At 35.5% G+C, this 24,487-nt stretch overlaps 1 protein-coding gene across 8 annotated transcripts; it reads right to left on the bottom strand.

The window, feature by feature from the left end:
* Positions 1 to 128: 128 nt before the first annotated feature.
* Positions 129 to 23,188, bottom strand: LOC140976436 (protein transport protein SEC24 B-like). 8 transcript variants are annotated; one of them, XR_012175218.1, is made up of 24 exons: positions 21,910 to 23,188; positions 20,527 to 20,733; positions 20,248 to 20,322; positions 19,981 to 20,079; positions 15,117 to 15,228; positions 14,740 to 14,867; positions 11,137 to 11,256; positions 10,621 to 10,701; positions 10,278 to 10,355; positions 9,958 to 10,050; positions 8,094 to 8,148; positions 7,098 to 7,174; positions 6,026 to 6,097; positions 5,820 to 5,903; positions 5,508 to 5,627; positions 5,349 to 5,417; positions 4,259 to 4,339; positions 3,930 to 4,068; positions 3,513 to 3,677; positions 2,336 to 2,481; positions 2,072 to 2,251; positions 1,505 to 1,593; positions 1,317 to 1,423; positions 130 to 494 (listed from the first exon to the last, which is right to left on the bottom strand). XR_012175218.1 is itself a non-coding variant. In XM_073440582.1 (24 exons), exons 1-24 carry the CDS (start codon positions 22,738 to 22,740, stop codon positions 382 to 384), a joined length of 3,246 nt encoding a protein of 1,081 aa, XP_073296683.1. In that variant the 5' UTR covers positions 22,741 to 23,188; the 3' UTR covers positions 132 to 381. The 8 variants fall into 8 exon arrangements, 6 of the variants coding, with proteins under 6 accessions (XP_073296687.1, XP_073296686.1, XP_073296683.1 ...); XM_073440582.1 differs by having other exon boundaries at positions 132 to 494; positions 1,392 to 1,423; XM_073440584.1 differs by having other exon boundaries at positions 134 to 494; positions 1,392 to 1,423; positions 4,259 to 4,336.
* Positions 23,189 to 24,487: the final 1,299 nt, after the last annotated feature.

Raw genomic sequence — 24,487 nt, 5'->3', positions numbered from 1 at the left:
GATGCACGTGTATTCCACATGTACGATGAATATTTAACAGAGAACCAAACCAAAATCAATAAAATCCATATATAAACAATCACCGCAGCAAATCATACCGGTCGGTATCAACGACATACAATAGTCCACAGCAAGAGAAAAAGTCAGCTTTGCCATTGCAAAAATAAAAAAAAATTTATTTGTAATCAGATAGAACTTCCTATGACAAAATAAAATTTAGTTTCTTAAACATCTATGAACATCTACTTCGATTGAAAACTATACCTTAAAATCGCGGTGACGACCAACTACTCTGAATCTAATTGATACAACATATGATTGATCCTTAATAATACATTGCAAAACAAACGATAAAAGGTGATGGAAAATAAATATTAAACATCAAATATTTGTCAGTTTACTTTGAACTTGTCGATGGATGTGTACTAGGTATTCAACGTAAGAAAGCGAGCCCAGATTCTTGTCTTCCACCATGTATGAGAAAAACATCATCCCTGCACATCAAACAAAAATATGCACTTTTTAACTTGTACGATCCGGAACAGGTTTTAGTTCATACACTTGTCTTACGGGAGTTGGGATAGAGACCATGAGAAAGGGAAGGAGTGACAGTTAGTATGCAATTAGCCTGTGATACAGTCAGAATTTGACTCAAACTCTATCTATTGACGAAGTCTGGTTCGAGAAAGAACTACTCTGATAGCTAATTGAGTCTAGTTCATGCACATATAAGTTAAAGCTCGAGCACTTATCGAGCTTATTCAAAGTTTGAGTTCAAGTAATTTTTGTGATATTTTTAGACTGCTGTCATAACCTCAGTTATTTAGTTAACTACATATTTGACAGCAAAATTTACAAAAACCTGACAGCACTTTAGCCATTTTTGTCTATTTCTAATATCTTCCAGCCTTCGGAGTACTATCTCAAGTAACTAAAACAGTGTATGACTACTGATCGAGTTCGATTACTCAATTTGCAAGTTGAACTCTTCTACAACAAACGCTACTCGTGCTTGACTTGTGTTCAGATTGGGACTTGGACCTAACTCAACCCTACAACTTCCAAGGACTTAATCCAGGCAATGTGATACATCTAACACACCCTTCATGTCTAAGAAAAAACAACTGAAGTGTAAAGTTTACATTATCGGGTTGAGGTGGGCTTGATCTCTGATAACATGTTAATATTGAGATTTGAACATATCTCAACCCCAAAAGCTAGCTCAGGAGGGAAAGATTGTTCAACTCCATATACACAACTCTCAAGAACTTAACCTAGCACATGTGAGACATCTAACTACTTGGGGTCATGTGTACCCTTAGGTGTAGGGAGTGGGGTATGGCAAGTAAGAAGTCTGCTTTGTTGACGGTGGAAAATGACAAGTCACTGACCCGATGGATCACCTTTTCTGCACAACTTCAAGCTGCAAGAACGTAAAATTGTGAATGAGAAGCAAACCAAATAATAGTCTTTCGTATAAGCAACAGTAAAGAATTATTCTAACCGCAGGTATGAACATCGCTGACGCCTTATTTCGTTTAGTATAGCATTAACCTTCTTTGACAGTGGATTTTCAAGCTGCTGCAACACAAACTAGAAGAAAGGAAGATCTAATAAGCCAAATTTAGGATATGGAAGAATACTGATGCATCAATTTGCTCCATATTCAACACAAATGGACGATAATCTACCGCTCTACGGGTGTAAGAATGAAACAAGTGGATGATCTCCATCACCATGGAAGTTGATAAACGGAAGAATTATTATCAGGTCTTACTATTGTGACAATTTTACTCGAGGGGAAATCTTGAAATTAGACATCTTGATCGGCAAAGTAACCAAAATGCATGTTTCCAAAGTGCAAATATCAAAAAGATTAGTTTAACATCTTGTGTGCGCCAACATTGGTTGCTCATTCCATATGTTCTGTACCTCTTCTACACCAATTCAATGTTCTGCACGTGTCTGAAACTCTGATTGGGTGTTCAAACATCTAGCCAGTGCAGCAAAAAATATAGCATGGACTAATGCAAAACACTAGGAAAATAGCCAGTGTACAAGTCAACAATACCTGATTAGAAATGTCTTCAATAGACGAGATGCCAAACAACTTTTGCAAAACATTTGGTTGAACGGAGTTGCCAACATATATTAAACACACTTCACCGTTCTCCAGAAGATATACTCCCTCATCACAGATATGCTCGCTTGAGAGAGGAACAGAGGTGGGAATAACGACATTATCTGACTCCTGACCATTTGGAAATAATAGGTAAAGGGATCAGGGGCACACCTTGAAACCAATAATGACACCGTAAAATCTTGAACTTCGTACCTTCTCATCAAGGTCATGAAGGACTATCATCCTGGGGTACACCAAGGGGACTACCAAAGGAGCAGCTAAAGGAGAAACATAACTAATCCAAAAGGACCTGTCATCAATTCTTCCATCAGGGAGTAATCCGCTGCTTTTGAGTAAAGCTGAAAAACAGAAAGCAACCAAATCATCAAAGCATTCTGCATATGATAAGAGAAAAGAATCCAATGACTTGAAGATTACAGCATCATAAAAATCAAATGAGATCATACTGATTAGGTGGAAAGAGTCCAAGTAATTTTATTTTTCACCCAATGTATAGAGTTATCAGAAAATAATCGATAAACTAAGGATAAGTGCAGATATGCTCAGAGGTTCACTATCACTAACCAAGGCAGCATTTACTTTTTGCATACTTACTAGTATAGTCCCATGATAAATTTAAAAGGAATTCATTTAAAACAAAAATAAGTTACATTCAATGATTTAATTAATGGAAATTAAGCAAAAGAAAATAAAGGAGAGCCAGGGGAGGCGCCTGGAAGGGACTCTGAGAATGCAGCGTGGAACAATCGAGGACGGTGGGGAGGCGCCTAGGGTTGTGGAGGAGGCCCCTAAGTGTCTCTCTGTGCCTGGAAATTTTCCAGGACCGTGGAGGAGCGGTGCTGGTTGACAAAAAGTTACTAGTTTTTATGATGTTTTGCATCCAAATGGTATCCCTTGATTATTTTCATCTGACTTTTGAATGAATGACACTCCATTGATGAAACATGTCCCTACAGATTGATATCTATGTATACACGAACAAGGATCAACATTAAACACTTTTTTGCATCAGATTTTTCTGAAAATCGTTGCACTGTCTACCTTCTATTTCTTTCTACTAAAAAGATAGTATACTTTATTCTCTAGCTATTATTCTTGCAAATTACTGTATAGTATTTGCAAGAGGAGTTGCTATATCTTGTGGGATGATTGTCATAAACCGATGCACTAAGGCAGGTTAAATTCTTCTTAAGGAGATAGTGTTCAACATTTGCCTCCACTCTCAATGGCTGCAGATTTATTCGCCATTTTTGAGATTTCAGGTACCATACAAATAACGTAACAAAGGTAATAGACACGCGTTGTTCATCCATTTCAAAAACCTGGGATTTATTGTATTCCCATGTTCTTCTATTAGCAGGAAACTTACCCAGAACAAATAGAGGCAACAGTTTGAATGCTTCGGGTAAAACGAGTTGTCCAGAAGAAAATACTGTAGCACATAACTTGCGATAAGAGTATAAAATGTTGATGCAAACATTTGTAGCATGATCTCTGACTTGTGCAAGAGGTGCCGAAGGAATTTCATTTGCCGCTGTCAGATGAAAAAAATCAGGGCAGCAGCATCGGTGCGCTATAGCAGAAAGGGCAAAAATTTATGCTATGTCTATGCACCAGAAAATGAATGAAACGAGCTAATGAGGGATAATTTACAATTGAAAAAGTCATGCCAAATCATCATGTTCCATATGCATTCAAGTAACGGAGACCACACTACCTGAAACACTCGTAATCCTCAACAGAACACAAATTCACTGAAGTCCAAAAAATCTTACTAGCAAGCTACCTTGCTTCAACATGCAAGTGAAACATGTGTCCAAGTCAGCAGAGCGAAACAGGTTACTCAGCATATTGGTGCAAGGCAGAGACAAAGTCGAAACTCGGATTCTTCTTTGGCCATACACAGTGGAGTAAAGAAGAGCACACTAGGCAACACAAACATACAAAGTAATCAGATGATACACTTCTTTCTCTCTCTCTCTCTCACACACACAGAGAGAATCAGCATAACAAATCTCGTTATCCATATGATAATAGATTCATCACAAATCAGGAAAATTAGGTGAGCAGACCAAACCGAAATAATTAGGGCAGGGCAGAAAATTGAAGTTAAACCTGAAAAACACACTCTGAGCCTTCCTGCAACTTATCGTCGTGCCTTAGCGATACCATTATCGTTTTGTCACAGTCAATCTGCTAAAAATAAAGTTTGGTGAGGAAACCATTCTGTTCCAAGCAACAAAATATGGAAAAAGCGAATGTCCAACAGTAACAGAGTATTCTTTTCTGTAATAGAGCAAATGTACCAAGAAAGGAACTTGAGAATAAAGAACGGATAAGAACATCATGCAAATGATGTGTTTAAAAGATTAAAAGCGGAGAACAAATGTAGAAAACAATGCGCATTTGCAAATATTGTACACTTAGAAGGTTGTAAACAATTTTTTTGAAGCAATATGACAGAGAGCATTCATCAAATGACTAATACTCTAAATGACATAAACAATAGAAAGAAGTAGAAAGACGAAACCCACATGATCTCACTCATTTATTTCTATCATTTCAAGATCAGTGGATCCACATGCTTACTAAAGTGGAATTCAAAGGACTGGACCCAATAAGTGAAGGTCATTTTCCTCAAGATTGTTGTAAAAACCTTCTTTCGCAGCTTCAAATAGCACCTATATATCCCATGCCTTAATAAATTTCCAGACATAAATGTGTCAACAACCTACATTACTAAACAAGTTCAGCCTTCAGGATGCTGTACTACTTTTAAATCTAAACTAAAGGACTTCTTCACCGACTACAGAAGAAAAATATTTATGATTAATTTGATTTTGAAGAAAATTAATTCTTCAATTAAACAAATAAAATAATGCAAGAAACTTACAGTAGACCTGGGAATATATGAATGTTTCTTAATAGCAAGAATCAAGGAAAAGCCAAATGTAAACTTGAAAGGATAAATGAACTTTATTGTTGAGATACTGGACTTCTATAATGTCATTCAAAAAACAATTAGTGATATATAATCAATGCAGCAACTGTTTGAGTTAATGTCTAGAAGGAGTAGCTATTTTCAGTCAAAAGTTAGCGGTGAGAATAAAAATGTGCTATTGCTAAAACCCTGGCACATACTGTTAATCAACATCAGGATCAGAATTTATTAGAACATTTGAGCAACATAGAAAGAGAGACATACAGCAGGTAAATCAATGTCTGTTGGTAGGCGCTTGCAGTAATTTCCATAATATTCTTTAACTTGAATACCCTATGTAGAAAATAGAACTTTCAGTCATCTGCTAAAGATTAGCCATTCTCCAAAGAAATTAAGTTATATCCTCATAATTGACAACCTCACCTGGCTGCACCTGACACGCATTACTGCCTCAAAGCCTTGGGGCCTTTTGACATTCCACAGAAGATCATTGTACAGCTTTGCCGGATCAGAAATAGCAGAGAAAGGATAATAATAATACACCTGGAGACAAAATTGAATCAGTAAAATTTACAAAACCAGCAATTATGAAACTCAGACATTCAAGCAACATATCTAAATGACATAGAGAGGAATCAACTTCAAACCTGTCAATGATGATACAGGTATAAGACCCTCAAATAAATAATGGTTGCTCATGAAAATATATAAAATTAAAAGTCTTTGTTTACTTACCTGACCTCCGGTAGTCCTTGAAACCACAGAAAGGGAGGCGATATCTACATATGTTTGTGATGTAATGAACAAGTCAACACAGACCTGAAAGCATTTCGAAATTGAAGATAGCAAGAAACGAATTTCAATTGAACCCAATGTTAAATTTCAAAATGCTTAAACAAAGCAAACATCATTGATTATTGGGACAAAATATTAAAATGCACCTGATGCTCAGCAAATTCAATTGCCATAGTTTTCATGATTTTATCCATTGGTTGGAGCAATTTGTGAGCCTCCTGGAATTAAAAAATGAATGCAATTAGTAGAAGTAGAACAATTGATATCTAGGAGTACCGAAATGTCAATTATTATCCTCCGTTAAAGAGATGGAGAAAAAATGTCAAACAACAAACCAAGGCTTAAGGAATAGACAATGAAGTTACTCTCAAATCTAAACACAAGAAGCTGAAATTCTAATGGAACATGAGTCACTTAATGAGTGCACACAATGGATGATCAAAACCATTTATGCATCAATTACAATATGCATTTGAAGAAAAATAATGACATCTATGTACAGTATCATAGAGTTATGAAGCACCTCAGTATATGGTTCAGATCCTTAGAAAATATTTTTAGACAGTGTTGAATTAAGAGTTCCAACCTTTGCTTTATCTTTCTATCAGAAGCAAGAAATTGATTTAAGGGGTCCTTCTCAGAGAACAAAAAGAGCTAAAAATCCTTTTCTAACACGAGATGCATGATTCCAAAGTTAGCGGATACAAACTAGAAATCGAATCAAATAACTATAAGCCATTAGGATAAAATGAAATTAAAACTTATTAGCATTGAATCAGAATTTTATTATTCATTGTTTTAAAGAATGGACCATTGAATTTGTTATGATGTTTTTTTACATGGGATATAGAGAAAATGGGCTTCTTTCGTTAGTACCCAAAAAGAAGGTGAACCGAAAATAGCACTACAATAATACATTCAGACTCAATAGCTATGATAAAATAACTGCTGCCATGAAGGGGAAATGAAAGGCGGTGGAAAAAAAAGGCCAACAAACAGAGATTATCAAGACTGTTAAAGCTTACATGGCCAACAAACAGAGATTATCAAGACTGTTAAAGCTTACGCAAGCAATTCTAAAGTCATGTTTTCATCCGTCGGTAGAAAAAGGTCACCACAAATGCAGCAAAGTATACACACACAAACAAAAGAATAAATAATTCGAACACGAGACACAAGCATGTAGTGTCATAGACATCTTATTTTTGAAAAGCATACCTTCTCCCCAGCTGCTACATTAGTTCTGCCTTCAGCTTCTCTAGACGAAAGGGAACCAATGCCAATTGACGGCAAGACTGTAACATCAATATTATCAACACCATAGCAATATAATTAGTATTTAAATGTCAAATGGTAAAACCTGAAATTTTACATCAAATTATGGGTCCGATGTATCAAATTATGAAGCATGTCAAAATGCCAAAACTGAACCAAGGACTGTAAAATTTAAAATTCCCAAGAAAAAAAAAAGACAAATTGCTAAAATTTCATGCTTGGGAAAAATAAATGAAGTACAATAAATGCACAAAAAAGAAAATTTGTCAAGTAGAAGAATCATATTCTAGCATCATATGGCATAAAAATAGGAGCAGAATTCCCAAGTTCTTATGTATACATGTATATAACCAGTGTTCTTTAAAAAGTGCGAAAAAACACGGATTAAGCTCAAAGTACGAAAAAAAGCTTCGCTTTGGGAAAAATCATGGAAGTACTGTCAACCAAACCACCGGGAAAAGTGCAAAAAAGCATGAAAAAGAGTGAAAAACACGAAAAATCGCAATTTTTTAAATAAAATTTTAAGCTAATTTTTGTTCTTCCATAAAATTTAACATTTAAATAATAAATATTTGGTAGTATACAATTTAAAGAAACTCCTAAAGGCATCGAAATAAAACCTGCCCCTAACCCTTACTTTCTTAGTCATTGAGCGATAACACTCAGCAAACGACGGAAGTTTTCCTCTTCAAATTTATCATTTTGAGAATTTTACGTTGTTGAGAACTTAAAATTTTATGCATTTACTTTTAAGTTGTATATTTATGTGTTATTTAATCTATTGATTGACTTACTTTAATTAAAATTAATAAAAACTAAAAACCTATTTTCACGCTTAATCACGTACTAAACCCGCTTGAACTTGTAAAGCTTGAAGCTTGATTGTGACGCTTCGTGCCTTTTAGGACCTAGGTTATTAAGAAACAATATTCAGCTTGCCTGATTGGAAAACAAGAAGTTTGCCGCCAGTAGTTTTCACAGCCAGGAAAGCAGCCTGTACGCAAGAACAGTACAACGCATAAATATTCTATAATGTTAAATATCATGCACAAGGTCATCAACCAATAAAAACAATCATGAGCTTCTTCACATTAAGTAAAAAATATCTCCTATAAATTTATTAAAAATGAAACATGACCAAACAACTACAACTTATAAGTGTTCAATGTCTTATTTTGATTCTTCCATCTAATGGACTCCAATCACAAATATGCTCCACCAGGAATAAGTTTCAATTTGTATTGCCATATCTTCCCCAGAAATCCTTTGGTGTAAATAAAATTTTACGGTAGCCCACTTTGTTGGATTTTGTATAAGTATGTCCGCTACAAGGTGAAGTATATGCTTCAAGCTCGGATAAAAAACTAAAACTTGAATAATAATCTTATCTTGGATGCAATCATTCGTCATGATTAAATGCATATTTATTCAAACTCCCATGCGGACCAATTTCACTGGCAGCTGCTCCACCCACTTCCGATAGTTTCATGAGCTTCTTCACTTTTGTTCACCCAAAAAATTCAACACAAACAACAGTGTTACTCTACATAGGCTTGAAAGGCTGAACAACACTCCATGTTTTTCTTGGTCATGAGAAGGTCACTCTCTACCACCGATTGACGCTACATTTTGTTCATCTCATTATATAACAATTCTTCCGCACTACAGATTGTTGCTTCATGCTATATGCGTTTAATAGTAAGGTGAATTGGAGGGCTCAAAAAACAGGGTGATGAGAATAATGAGCTAGTGAGAAAATTAAAATGGGATTTATGATGGTGCAAATGGGTAAGTTGCTTCAGCTAGCCAACAACGCTACTTGAGTTTTCAATTTATGAATTGGTATATTATTGACGGGACAAGTTGACTGGGTGTTGACTTGAAAACTGACTAGACTGACACTAGTGTTAAGTTGGCTGCTTTTTTTTTAACCCTTGTCTCCCCTTTTGTTGCCACCAAAATATTTAAAGGCCTAACTGTCTTCAGGAAAAAGGAACCAAGTCTAAAAGAAAAACCGAAAAAGACAAAACCAGAGAAGCCAAAAACTCAAATCTAATGATATCAAAGGGAAATAAATAAGTTCTACACGAGCTGGACCACAACCTCCCAACTTAACTATATCACCAATCATGGGGCCAGAATTTTCCTCTAAGTGGCCCAATTCACAAGAGCACAAAGGATCTAGACTTATTTAGTGATGTGTAGCTATGTTGAGCAAAGGCCAAAGAACTTATAATTGCCTGCATCCAACAGAAACGCCGGAGGCGGGATTGCACACAGGGGTGGTAAATACTAGATACTCGGTTTACAAGTGAAAGCAATGTGGAACTGACAAAAAAAAAGGCAATAAATAAGGCAGGTGCTAGGCTGAAAATCCCCCATAACTGCTGGCCTCATTTTATTGCTCGACTCACACATGTTACAATTTTCATTTTTTTGTCGAGGTAAACTTAATTCATATTTAGGATGAAAGAAGTAAAGAAATGAAAAATTTTGAAAAATAAGAGGTTGCTTTTCTTTGGCTAGAGGCCCAGTGATTCAAAGCTGCTGCCGTGGTTAAGGTGTTAGATCACATGGATGAAGAAAAATGTTTTATAGATTTCACAATGAACCAAAATACAGCATATCTACATAGGAATATTATCCTGGCACTATAAAAAAAGTACATAATTTATGAACTTTCACAATGAACTAAATAGTACAAATTATCGCGATTGACCAAAATGTGCACCCTACTAATTCTTGGATTTATTCACTTTCCAACATTACAAGTCCACACGGATAAACAGACGCTGTTACATACCTTTACTGCAGCACCAAAAGCTGAATCAGCAGTTCTAGTATTCTGAAACATTGTAGGAATGGTATCCAGCAAAATCTCTAAATGTTGACGGCACTGCATTTAATAAAATTTTATTTAAATCATATCAAAAAATTTAAACAAAACCAAAAGCATTAATATTAAGGTCCTAGTTGCTAACAACCACTAACATTCAAAAGACATGATCACACAGCAGATGAATATGGAAAAAGAAAAAAGGAAAGCGATCAAGGAAAATAGGAATTTGATATAAATAAAACTGCATTCAACACATATAAATGAAGTGAGAAATGATAGCCAACCTCAGCAAGTTGAACAACAACGTCGCTCTCAAGAGGAGTATAGACATCTTGTATGTCAGGGACTATAAGCATTAATGGCTGCAGTTGAATAGGACAAAAATTAACAAGTGTACAGCGTTCATGGTAGCAGCTTATAATGAAGCAAACACAAGCCATTTTAGCCCCATGTATAAAGTGATAGACACAACAAGCCTATGGGCCTGGCAATCAGAAGCATTAAAAATAATTACAAGCATGAAAGGAAGTTAAAATATTATAACCACAGTAAAAAGGCATATAATGAATTTGAGACAAACCAGCATATTCAATCTATGAAAGAAATACTAATGAACTCTGCATCCACCTGCTGCAGAGCACGCTTTAGATTGTAAAAATGGATGGTGGAGTCAAACGTAGCAATGCCCACAAGAGTTCGAGGACCATCCTGAAAGGAAAATAACCAGCAAAGCTTCCTTTAAGAAATTCAAATAATGACTGAGCACGGGATCCATGGTCATCAGATTAGAATCCTAAACAATGCATTTATGGTGCTATATCTCTGATTCACATAATTCATACAGAGCTTTCCTAAAAAAATTTAAGACAAAATTGGTAAATATTATTTACTGAAAGAAAGGAATTTCTACAATACGTTCAGAGGAAACATTATGAGAAGTGCACAAGAGGCAGTTTAACACGTCATTAATCCTAAGCTGTGAAATCAGATATTTTCCTGAAATTGCAACCATGGTTAAGTTTATGCAAGCCTTAATGTGCTATTCGCCTTTAATGAAAAGATTAATGCAGGGAATATAGAACAAGATTGATGTGCAGTGCTCAAGGAAAGTTTACTGCATAAAATATCCAAACTTGAACCCACGGGAAGATCAATTAGAACTTGGGTGATTGCACTGCAAGCTGCTGCAGTTGCACCAGTTTGTATGGCGTTCACGGAGACATCAATAAGGAAGAAAAATACCGAGGGCATAGGATCTCGCACCTGAAATCAGATCCATATACATGAAATGATTACATTACAAGGAACAATATGATATTTTATGCATCTAACACATTGATTCCCAAAGTTAGGTGGAGCATTTGGCATAGATATTCACAATACGAAATTCTAAAGCATCTTTTCTAAGAACAATATTTTATCATGGAAGCACTTATGATATTTTTAATAACCTTTTAAGGTTTCCTACTAAATGGATTTTTCCCATCACGACACTATTAAATCCAACGGATCCAATCTCCGACAACTCCAGAAATTAGAGCCACTTGATGAGCCTAGTTTCAGGAAGCTCCTGAAGAGCTTAGTATCAAATATCAGATTAGCTTCTTGATCCCAGTGTCAGATGATAAGTTCATCATTTTTATATATTTTTTTAATTTAATTCATAGTAATTTGGCGAATTTTAATAGTTAATGGATATTATACCACCTAATCTGTTATTTTAATTGAATATAGGTGGAATCGAAGAAGTGGAGTCGAGAGGTCGGAAAAAAAGAAGTATCTATATGGATTCGGTACCCCGGTATCACTAGACGGTGGAGAATCAAAGAAGTGGAGTTGAGAGGTCGGAAAAGAGAAGTGTCTATATGGATTTGGTACTACGGCGTCACTAGTTGGTGGCCCGACGCAAGGAAAAAAAATTTCAATTGAAGGAGTAAAAACGTGCAGAATTTTCTTTCGTTTCCTCAAGATGAATCATATATAGGTGTTGTGTAAGGGGTAATTGAAAGGCTAGAGAAGCAAGTGAATTGGAGAGAGGACCAGCTGAGACAAGTTTCATATTTTTTAGGGTTTTTTTTTTTCAAATAATTTAATTTAAAAATTTTTTTAAAAAAATAATGTAAAAAAAAAAAACATTTGCAAAACTACTGCAATCCGCGCTTACGGAGCGCGGACTCTGCTTAAGTGGAGCAGCTAGTCCAAGTAAGAGATGGAATATTTTAGCGACGGAATATATATAAAACCGTCGCTAAAATTGAATCAGCGACGGTTTAATCAGCGACGGTTCATAAACCGTCGCTAATTATGCCGACATACCACGCATAATTGTATCAACAACGTGCACATGTACGCCGCGGATAATCTTGAACCTTCAACGACTTGCAACTTTGCAGCGTGCAATATACACTGCAGAAAGAGAATTTGCGCGCTGCGAAAAGCCATTTTTGTTGTAGTGAAGATAGAGAAAAAAACAGACAATAAGTTTATCAAAAAATAATTTTTTTCAGGAACCTCTACTATTCAACCTAGTTTTTTCAGTGATTCAGGGATTGCCGACTTTAGTTTGTTTTGTCAGCAGGATTTTAAGACTCCGTCTTGGTCGAACATACACAGTTTTACAAATTTGCTTAATGTTGGTCCGCAGCATCTTGTACATGACATTCGACAACAGAATGATGTTGAGGAAAATGAACAACATTCAATTGAGATATCCCAGTCTTGATTAATTTCTTGTTTGTTTTTTCTCTGTCTTCACTACAACAAAAATGGCTTTTCGCAGCTTATATTGCACGCTGCAAAGTTGCAAGCCGTTGAAAGTTCAAGAGTATTCGCGGCGTACATGTGCACGCTGTTGATACAATTATGCGTAGCGTGTGAAGAGATAGATATTTCGAATTAGCGACGGTTTTAATTCCATTACACCGTCGCTAAAATCAGCGACGGTAAAAAAACCGTTGCTGATTCAATTTTAGCGACGGTTTGTATATATATGCCGTCGCTAAAATATTCCGTCGGGATTAGCGTACGTGCTTACAAAGCGCGGATTGCAGTAGTTTTGAAAATGTTTTTTTTTTACATTATTTTTGAAAAAATATTTTTAAAATTAAATTATTTTTAAAAAAAACCATATTTTTTATATACTTTTAGCCCAAGAATTTAGGCCCATAAAAATGCACGGCAGCCCAAGAATGTAAAACAATAGAGGCAGACCATTTTCAAGGAGGGGAAAAGAGAATTTACAACAACCAGCCGATTCTGATATGGGGTGTGGAGCGAAAACCTCAGATATAAAGGAACGAAGCAGCAGCACCAAGGGGAATTCAGGTTGAAGGGCTCGTTCTTGTACAGCAAAAAAAGAAAAAAAAAATCTGGAACCCTTAGGAATTTAAGTAACCATCTACATCCATTCAGCCGAAGAACAAAGCGAGAGCAAAGAACGAAAGGCAAGGGCAAAAGTAGATGAAAAATCAATAAAAAATAATATGAGAATTTTAGGAGATTGCAACGGTGAACCAAAATCTTTATAATCTTCTCCCATTGAATTTTCATTTCTATCTTTCACTGTTTTTTGGTTGGGATTTAATTTTCGATCTTACTCTGTTTTAATTTAGTTTATTTAAATTATCCGCTCATATTTCGTAGGTTAAATATAGTTTAAATAATTTTATTTAGTATTTGCTAGTTAGTCCTGGTGGAACGACAACCTTATTTTCTATTATATTAAAACTTGACGTCGTACACTTGCAGTTAATTCATAATATTTTAATAAGTTGGTGCATTGATATTTATATTATTTTGAGTTTAACGAAAGAGCGATCAAGTTTTTGGGGATGATGTCGATAACTAATTTTTAGCAATATCATAAGAGACTATTTGACAGTAGTTTAGCTATTTATTTATTATTATTTTTCATTTTTTTAGTGTTTTTTTATCTACTTTTTCTTGAATGCTAAATTTTTATTCTTGCTGAGTTATCTTTTTATTATTTACTCTTGCAGGAGTTTCTTTTCTAGTGGATGCGAAGACGTGAAGTACAACAAGTTGAGCCTTTTGATCTAGAAAAAGTAGAAAGAAATAGCCTTGTGAAAAAAGATTTGAAGAACCAAGGCTAGAGGAAAGAAAAAGAGCTCATATGTGCAGAAAACGAAAAATAATAATAAAACTAAAGTTTGGTTAAATTCTTTTTGCAGAATCAATCACAACATGGCAGGGGATGACTCAAGCTTTTCAGTCCAAAATATTTTCCACCCTCAAAGACTACACCTGGAGTGGTCAAATAAGCCTTAGCGGGTCGTATTACTACAGAATCGACTTGAACAAGTATAACTTGACCTGATTTTAGGTGCTGTGCACTTTTGGCTATACATATATTTTTACAAATAAACTGACTAAGACTAAGTATTGTTTGACAATAATTGGGATAGAAAAATACCAATTCAAAGTGAAAGTAATGTTACTGCATGGATCGAGGTTATAAATTTTCTCTTTTTCATCCATTAAATAATATTTAATTACTTGAAAAATCTGTTTTAAATTGTCAAGTTGCAAATAGTTTTTTTACCAAGTCCTGTTATAAATCTTCTCTGACTTTGACGATAATTCTTGTTTGCGTGTGAGCAATATTTCTGAGCAATAATTAGTTTATAAACTAACTCATTCCATAATAAAAAAAATGAACTTATCTATTTTTGTTTTTATTTTTAAACTTGTTCGAGGACGATCAAGTACTAAGTTGAGAGGACAAACCATGTATTCTCTAGCAGCAACAAACTCAACGGTCCCTCTGCAAAGCTCAGGCCTTTCATCAGCATCTCTGCGCCTTCCATCTGGACCTAAGTTGCACAAATAGTAACGAGGAGTTTCATCCGTAAAGCCTGCAATAGGAAGGTAAGAAGTGCTCCCCAATAAGTACGGTGTTGATGCGTCCACAGAAGTTGAAATAGAGATTCACATTTATGAAACCTAGGACAAAAATACAATATTAAACCACCACACAGAATCCCACAAAAGAGAACTGAGTCTGTCACCCAGCTTCTAAAAATCAGAGTATATGAATTGTACAAACTACAAATCATATGACTCGCTTGTTACAACAGGACTTTAAACAAAAGGGTGGTTCTTACCACAGAAGTTGCAAATGAAATGTCTGCCTTGATCAACAAACTTCATGAAAGGATTAATGTAACCTTTGCAACGAGAACATCGAATAGGACCAGTTTCACCAAAATCAACAATCTAGCACACATGACGGAGTTCACATGAAATTGTTCAGCTTATAGGTCAAGTGAATGGGACCAACAAACTAAGATGGATAATTTATCTTATATACATGAAATCAAATGACAAAGTAATAACCATCAGCCAATTTAGTGCAAGAAGGCTAACAAGCGGACGAAATAAACCTGTTACAGTTACTCCCTCCTTACAAAGTTGAATGACCCTATCCTTTCAGGAAGTCCACAAAATCGTGTTCCATTTCATAAAATAACATTATTTTTTCAAGAGTACCTATACTCCTTCCTTACTCAGTTGAATGACCATATCCTTTCAGGAAGTCCACCAAATCGTGTGCCGTTCATAAAATAACAGTTTTTTTCCAAGAGTGCCCTCACCTAAAGGTGCTTGGTGGAACTCACACTAACAGCTAACCATTACTTTATAGGTTAAAATTAGCATGCACATAAATGTTGCATTTCAACCCTCATCTAAACTTATCAATTCAAATAAAGGTATCAAATGTGAACAATGACTCGTCTTCCTATAAAGATATTTTTTCATATTAATTTGTGAGGACCTTCTACAAATTCCTGGTGTTCACTCACATGCCCTAAATAGATTAATCATTCATATTCCATATGGTTTTCAGTTTCAAATTGGTACACAATCTTCAAAAAGACCACAAGGTGAAACCAAAATGTCAATTCAAGCGTGAAGATTGTAAAATAGACTAAATTGCTACTTTACCTCAATAAAACATTCAACTATGAGTTTGACTGATGATGTTCTTTGAATAATACACAAAAACAAGGCAGGGGCAGGTAAAAATTGAATAGCTGATCCCATACATCGAGTATGTCTTGCTTTGATACTTTCACATACGAATTGGAATTGTGCAATCCACCTTTACTGAACAGAAAATCCACTTGGTCTAATTTGAGGGACTCACTCATCTGCTGCAAATTGGATGGGTTCTTGTTCATCTGTTATAGACAAACGGTTTTTCCAAAAATCACCTCAGATCAGTTTCCAGTTATTTTGGATTCGGAAAAGATTAAGTGGGGACCATCGCCTTTTAGATTTGAGAACGTGTGGTTGAGCCACAAGAGCTTTAAACCATCAGTCTTGTCGTGGTGGAATGATGCAGAATTTTAAGGATGAGAGGGTTATAAATTAATGAGAAAACTCAAGGCTCTGAAATGAGACATTCGAAAATGAAATGAAGAGATTTTTGGGCTAGTGGAAGTAAAATTAAAAGAGTCGAGAGAGAAAATCAGAAGGCTGGATGAATTAGAGAGTGAAGGGTGGGGATCTGAATAGGTATCAAATGAAAGAAAGGAAGCAAAATAGTTGTTATAAGAAATGGTAAGTCGAAAGAATCAGATTAATAACCAAAAAAGTAAGGTTAAATGGATTAAAGAAATGATCATAATACAAAGTTTTTTCACTCGCTTTTGAACCAACGGGGGAGTAAGGCCAACATTAACAGATTGGAAAGAGATGATGGATTGGTTCTTTCAGGAGTTATATAGCAAGTCAAGCACGAGGGGTTGAGATACTGAAGGAGTGGAGTGGTGCCCCATTGATAGATAATTGAGTCGAGACATAGAAAAACGTTTCTCAGAAGAGGAGGTCAAGAAGGCAGTGTTTGAGTGTGGTGAATGTAAGACTCCGGGATCGAACAATTTTACCTTGGCATTTCTTCAAGAATGTTGGGATATTGTTAAAGGAGATTTAATGAAGCTTCTCAATGAGTTTTTTGAAAGCGGAATCATAAATAGTGTTACCAATGAAACGTACCTAAGTTTGATCCGAAAGAAAAATGATTCGATCAAGGTTAAGGACTTCAAACCGATCAGCCTTAAGACAAGCTTGTATAAGATAATAGCTAAAGTTTTAAATGCGAGGATTAAGAACATGTTGTCAGACGCAATATCAGAATCTCAGAATGTTTTTGTTGAGGGAAGACATATACTTGATTGTTCTCTTATTGTGAATGAACTATTGGAAGAGGGAAGGAGGAAGAAAAAAATGGTGGGTATTAAAGCTTGACTTCGAAAAAGCATAAGACAATGTAGATTGGGATTTTTTGGATTTTGTATTAAAGATTTTTGGATTTTGTATTAAGGAAGAAGGGATTTGGAGATAGATGGAAAAGGTAAATCAAAGGATGTGTATCGAATGTATATTTTTTTATAATGATTAGTGGGAGGCCAGAGGGTAAATTTAATGCACATAAAAAGCTTAGAGGTGATCTTTTGACTCCTTTTTTGGTTGGTTGATAAAGCTAAGGACATGGATTTAATCAGAGGGAACGAGTTTAGTAAAGACAGGAAAGAAATATCTCATATTCAATTTGCGGACGATACACTTTTCTTTGTTAAGAAAGAGGATCATATCAGATTTTTGGTGGAAGTTGTGAGAACATTTTGCAACATGTATTCGTTAAAAATCAGTTGGGGAAAAAATTCTTTGTTGGGCATCCAATGTGAAGAAGAAGAAGTTGAACAGTTGCTCAGCAAATTGGATGTGGTAAGGAGAAGTGACCGATTAAGTATTTGGGAGTGTCTTTAAGAAGAAATCCATTACAAGTCTCGTTCTGGGAACCCATTCTGACTAGGATGTCGAAAAAGTTGGCAAGTTGGAAGAGAGCAATTCTGTCAAGAGGGGAAGGTTAACGTTGATTGCATCGGTTTTAAACGCACTCCCGATTTATTACATGTCTTTTTTAGGGTACCTAAGGGAATAGCGAATGCGATGGAGAAAATTTCAAGGAAATTCCTTCGGGATGGAGCTGATGATGATGCACATAGTCATTTGGTTGCCTAGGAACATGTGTGCAAACATAAAGATAGGAAGGATTGGGTATTGGCAATATTGTTTTGAGAAACAAGGCTATGTTGAGGAAATGGTGTGGAGGTTTTATGTCGAAGATGGGACGTTGTGGAAGAAAATTATAGTCAGTAAATACAGGTTACAAGAGAAGGTTTGGATGCGGGTTTAGCAAGAAATGTGACATTCAGATGCCCATAGAAGTTTATTTCCCGATCTTACCCGACTTTTCAACAGTTAGTGAGAATAAAGGTTAGAGGAGGTAACAACGCTAGGTTTTGAGAAGACAGATGGTGAGGGAATTCTTCCTTTAAAGATTTTAACCGTCTTTATTTCAGCTTTCTATGGTTCATAATATGACAATATCATATTTTGCTCACTTTGACAATTCGTTGTCCCAATCATGGGATTTGCATTTTTGAAGGGTTTTGAGGAATGAGGAGTTATTAGAGTTGACTGAGTTATAGGTGAGATATATAGGATAAGGTTGATTGAAGGGTTAGATGATATACGAGTGTGGAGGGGCGATCCTTCGGGTCTTTTCTCAGTTAAATACTTCTTGCTTCATTCTTTCCTGAAAGTAGCTTTCCCGGTTTTCTTATTTCTTTGTTATTTAGAAGGTTCCAGTTCCAACAAAGATCAAAGTATTTTCGTGGACAGCGATTTTGGGTAAGTTCTCGACCTCGGAGATGATGCAAAAAAAGTGGCCCTCATGTCCTATGTGCCCAAATTTGTGTGTGTTGTGTCGGAAGGACATGGAAACAAAAGATCATATACTCATTCATTGTGAATTCACGAACGGCTTGTGGATTAGAGCTTTGAAAGAATTGGATTTGGTTTGGGTGGTGCCGAAGTCAACAAAAGATTTATTCGCTATGGATCTAGGACGGCTACTTGGCAACAGAGGAAGAATTTTTTGGCAAGTGGTGGTTCATGACATATGTTGGTCGGTGTCGTTAGAGAGAAATCGAAGAATTTTTGAAAATACGTGAGCCAACAGTGTCGAGTGCTGTTATAAAATCAAGATCATAATTGCTACGTGGATTGGTGCTAATGAAGAATTTCAGAATGTGTCAATGTCATATTTATTGAGATATTAGGCTTTGCTATATTATTGATAGGACAATGATCTTATGTAATTTTCGGTGACAGTGGATCATTAGTCCACTTATTGTAATTAAAATCTTTTTAACTTATTAATAAAATATTGTTTCTTATTTGAAAAAAAAAACATAAAGCTAGAATCCGCGTAAAATTTAACTAAGGATCTGGTGCGGTTATGATAGCTAACTTCTTTGTATGATGGAGAAGCTAAGGAATCCTAAAATTTATGATAACAGAAGTACAGAACCAGATGAAACAAAACAAAAATCAAGATCATTTACTCCTACATTGCTGTTGTCTATGCCGAAAGCAAGAGGAAAATCAAGATCATTTACTCCTACATTGCTCCTTCTCCGGTGCTATTTGGATGAAAGCCTTAAAAGAGCTGGGATTTCAATGGGCATTTCCAAGGAAGGCTCAAGATCTATTCATTATTGAATCAGGGTGTCACAGTGGGAGAAAATCATCCAGAGTCTGGTATGTGATAGTACATTGCACATTTTGGTCAATATGGTTAAAAAGAAATCACAGAATATTTGAAGATTTGTCGGAGTCTGCAGAACAAGTTTGGGAGAAGATAAAGCTCAAAGTTGCCAACTGGTTGACGCAATTGCCAGACTACAATCACCTATGTATTTCCGACATAGTTAGGGATTGGAAATTATTATGATCATGAAACCATGTGATGGTGTCATAGAGTAGTGCTTTAAGGATTTATCTTGTAATACTCTTGCGGATTACTCATCCGTCTCTACTGTAATGTTTTCCAATATTATAATAAAGTTTGTTTCTTATCCAAAAAAAACAAAAAAATAACAATAATTTTCGCATTACTTGGATGGGCTCCTCAGATGGATGTTGAAGAGCTAAAGGCTGAACCAACAAAGCCAACTGCATACCAGAAGTTGACAATAGGTCTGCGGTGCATGGAATCTAATAAAACAAACAAAAGCTCCATTTGTTATTAATAATAACAAATCAGTGGACAAAGTTGTAACTAAATGGCCAAGCTAAAGGCATAAAAACAGAAAATTATAAGACAAAGAAGACACTAGTAAAAGGGGTTCAGAATTTTTTAAAAAATTATACGAGACACTTCACCTGATTTACAGTGCACCTAATATAGCGAGGACTGCAATTCCCAGCATCTTTGACAACATAATCACTAGTTGCAGGCTTGACAAAACATAGAGAATCAGGTGAAAAGCATATGATAAAAATGTGATGTCATAAATGAATATTTTACTCATTTGATGGTTTGAGCATAATGTCTACCTGAAACACAAATTGCAAGAAGTTTCTATAGACAAAACTAAGAATTTCAAACGAAATAAATAAAACTAGTACTTTAATTTTCTGATAGATGACTAGCATAATTACCGGAGGAGGATTTGCCTGATTATTCTGACGGGTCTCATGCAGAATCACAGTAGTTGGAGTAAGGTGAGGAATTTGGTTGGGATCAATTCTTGATTGTGGTTTTTGACTCAAAGCCATGGTTTGATTTGGAAGTGGAGGTCGGCCAGGTGCCACTCCAAACATCAGCTGTTGTTGCATAACGCCAGGAATGGGAGGAGGTCGAACCACCTACTACATGAACTCTACAATTAGCAACTAGAGTGTAATCAAAGTTGTGTTATCTAACAGCTCACGTCAAAAAATAAAAGGACCTTGTAAAGTTGCATCAGTAGACAGCTTTAAAAACAAGGAGAAATGCTTCATTTAATGTGTTTGTATTATTAGTTCCATCTGGCTTAGGATCAATTGGAATACAATTGTGGCCCCAAAATTCGCCCAAAAGGATCAAAAAATCTGCCAAAATCGTAGTCACTTATATGCAACACTAATTGTAAGCTCCGACCATAAATCCATTCTTCTATCGACTGTGAATCTGATAACAGAAACCAGCAAATCCTAAACCAATATATTAGTAATTTCACAGGCAAAGTGAAACAATTTACTAGAATAGTATCTTTTAGCAAGTATGTTGACACTTGAAGCTTGTAATGAAGAAGAGATACATGAACCTTTACTCTACCCACGAGAACTATACCAAAACACAAAAGTGTGTTGTGAACAATATCTATAAATACTGCTGAATATGTAAAAATATTGTCATGATTCTAATTATTAAACTGAACTTCCAAACCAGATTCCTAGTTAGAGCTCACAAACATGATCATTAACTAAGACTCGCTAGTAGAGCTCATGAATCCAAACTAAGGTCCAGCTCAAACTTCTTTATCTTGAGCTTTAACTCCTTTACATTTCTAGACGAGGCAACATGATAAAGACCTGTTTCAACTAGAGATTTTTTTCTTATCTAGAACTAAATAGGTTCTGCTTCCATCATGTTTAAAGATCTCATCAACAAATCAAAGTCAAGCTACATTTCCAACCCCAAAAATATATCATCCAAATTCATCCCATGGGTTGTGATTAACATTTGAAAATGTCTACAAGAAAGAAAGATATCACCCACTGGACTAACATCATATGAACAAAAAAATATCTTAAAAATATATACAATCAACAAAACTAAATGATGAGGAAATAAATTCACACTGTCACACATAATACATCTATTGGCGCCTAGCAGGTTTCCCTGACAAGCAATTATTTAGTTACCATTTGCTCTATATGACCTCTACAATCGACAAGCCGGAACCACAGCAAAAGTAAGAACTTTGAACCAGTAACAAACAACGCATTCTATAGATTCAATTAAAGGGAATATAATGAACTGTGGAATTCAAATTTCACCTGCTGTGTTTGCGGTGGCCAAGTTTGCATCCCATAAGGAGATCCCGAAGCTTGGAGCATCCCTTGAACTGGTGCTGAAAATGGTGACGAACCCGGTGATGTTCGCACGTTTGGTGGAGCTGAAAAAGGTGGTGGTGGTCGGCCCATAGCAGATGTTGCACCAGCAGGTGGAATGCCATAGCTGGGACGCATTTGTGGAGGTTGAGGAGATGGTCCAGACGGCAGTATAGTCGGTGACTGTGGAAGTACAACTTCTGGCCTTGGCATACTGCTACTCGTGGCAGGAGGGAATCGGGGTCCACCTGTGATCTGACCTGGCGTAAATGTACATGGTACATTACCAAGTGAACCAGAAATGCTTGCGCGGGGCAGAGGAGCAGGGCCTGATGTCAGAGGGGAGAAAGGAAAAGGTCCTTGCCAAGGACCAATCCCAGAAGAAGAGGAAACAGCAGGTTCACCGATAGAAGACGGTAATGCCCCAGGAGGGGAAGGTCTTGATGCAAAGGGAGGAGGATGAGCTACAGGTGGTCGGCCACTGCGTCTAGCGGACACCATATTTGAAGGCAATGTATTTTGACGAGGACCGTTCGAAGGGGAAGGGACTCTTGGAAGCACACCTGATGGGGGTATTGCTGGTTGGCTTCCAGTAAAAGGCGGGGTCTGTTGGTGAAATGGTGTGTTGTGAGGAGGTCTAAATATGCCACCACCAATATTACTTGAACGCTGTTGATTTTGATTATTGATTTGTAAATTTTGCATGTCATTAGCCAGTACATTGGGATCCACGTTTGGGTTGAAATTGCCCTGCGAAGGTCCCCCAGGGGTTGCCATGAGTTCTGACAGTGATCAGAATCCTTAGCATTCAAAAACCAGTTTCTTTAACAAACCACCATATTTAATCTCACCCCCAATCCCCACTAAACTACAAAGTAAACAGAAAATGCGTCGAGAACCAATCTAAAACTGAAATTGAGAATTTCACACAAAAACTGAATAATTAACAATAGATTAAACCTGGAATAGAAGCCAAAATTTTGAATCCCCGCAGCAATAACCTATCAATTTCCGGCCACAAATCGATCTGAGAAAACCTTTAAGAAAAAACCTGGCTAAAGCCAACAATCCAAACAAAGGAACGTCAATTTTGTGCGTCAACGACAGCGGTATAGAATCAATTATCCACCACAGAACTTTTGCACCTCCGGCCGGCGAGAGAGGCTACATTTGATTCATCTCCATGGATCGAAGCTGAGTGAAAAAGATAACTATTAAAATTATATTAGTTATTTTATCTTGATATTATTTTTGTGTAATGTATTTTGATAGTAAATTTTATTATTACATTAATTTTTTTTAGATTAATTTAATAAATTTCATTATAAAAATTATTCAAAAATAAATTAATGTATTGCCATTTTAATTAATGTGTTAAATGAATTTTTTTGTGGAATAACTTGTTAGTAAAATGAAGGTGGTTCACAACCATGCGAGACATATTATTATTGTTTTTAGTATGAACATCGATAGAACTCGTAAGGTTGTTTATGTATAACTAGTCGCGATACAGGAGGCCTCAGATTAGTGCAAGAACGAGGATTAATGATTTAACAAATCTCTACCAATTCACTCTTGGTGGTGCAAGTAGTCACTTGTCCGGATGAAGATCGTAGTTACAATGATGTAATTATGACAAAAGTTAGATACTCATTGAGTCACTTTCGAAAAGATAAGTTGTTCCACATTTGTAGATCGACAAATGTGGCTGCACATAATATTGCTCATTTTGTTTTTCCTTCCCACTCTCATATCATATGGGAATACAGGAATTTTTCGTTTTTGTTGGAAGATCTTGTAACAAAAGGCCTTCTTTTGATCAATAAAATTACAATATTTTTCTGTAAAAAAAATAAAAATAATAATAATAATAATAACAACAACAGGGAATATTTATTTTAGTGTGGAGTTTAGAGTTGATGGGATAGAAATTAGTTTTATATTTGATGTGAAAATTACATTATTTTGAAGTTAATATCGCATCAAAAAAGAGTAATGAGTTTGAGATGGACTCGATGTAATAATACAAGTGCATGTCGTCATACGACAATTCTATTTTATAATTTTTAAATACAAATATAAAATAAAAAAGCATACTTTTGATTTTGAAGATATAGTATTATTTATATTTTATAACAAGCGTACAACATAAAATTGCAGCATATAAAATTTTGATTTATCAGTTTATTAAAATTTGGGATAAAATGTATCAAGATTTGATATTAAAAAATGATTTCTCTGTTATTTTATATTTTTGTAAAACATATAATTTATCACCTAGTGATTAATAACATAAACTTTGTTAAAAAAAATTTAATGTAGATACACACTATGAAATTAAATATGTATATTTTAATTTTTATTTTGTAAATATACACAAGTTTATCAACTATAAATTTGATACATACTATAATAAAAAATTCATAAATAAAAAGGCAAAATATAAATTTTATTAGTTTCCATATCTCTTTTATAAAATCTAACAATTGAATAAAAATTAATCAAAAAATTTATACATTTCTTA

The sequence above is a fragment of the Primulina huaijiensis genome, chromosome 5, assembly GCF_012295235.1.
Source record: "Primulina huaijiensis isolate GDHJ02 chromosome 5, ASM1229523v2, whole genome shotgun sequence".
NCBI lineage: Eukaryota > Viridiplantae > Streptophyta > Magnoliopsida > Lamiales > Gesneriaceae > Primulina > Primulina huaijiensis.
Note: the sequence above shows the minus strand (reverse complement) of the source record. Positions and strands in the feature narration are given on the sequence as shown.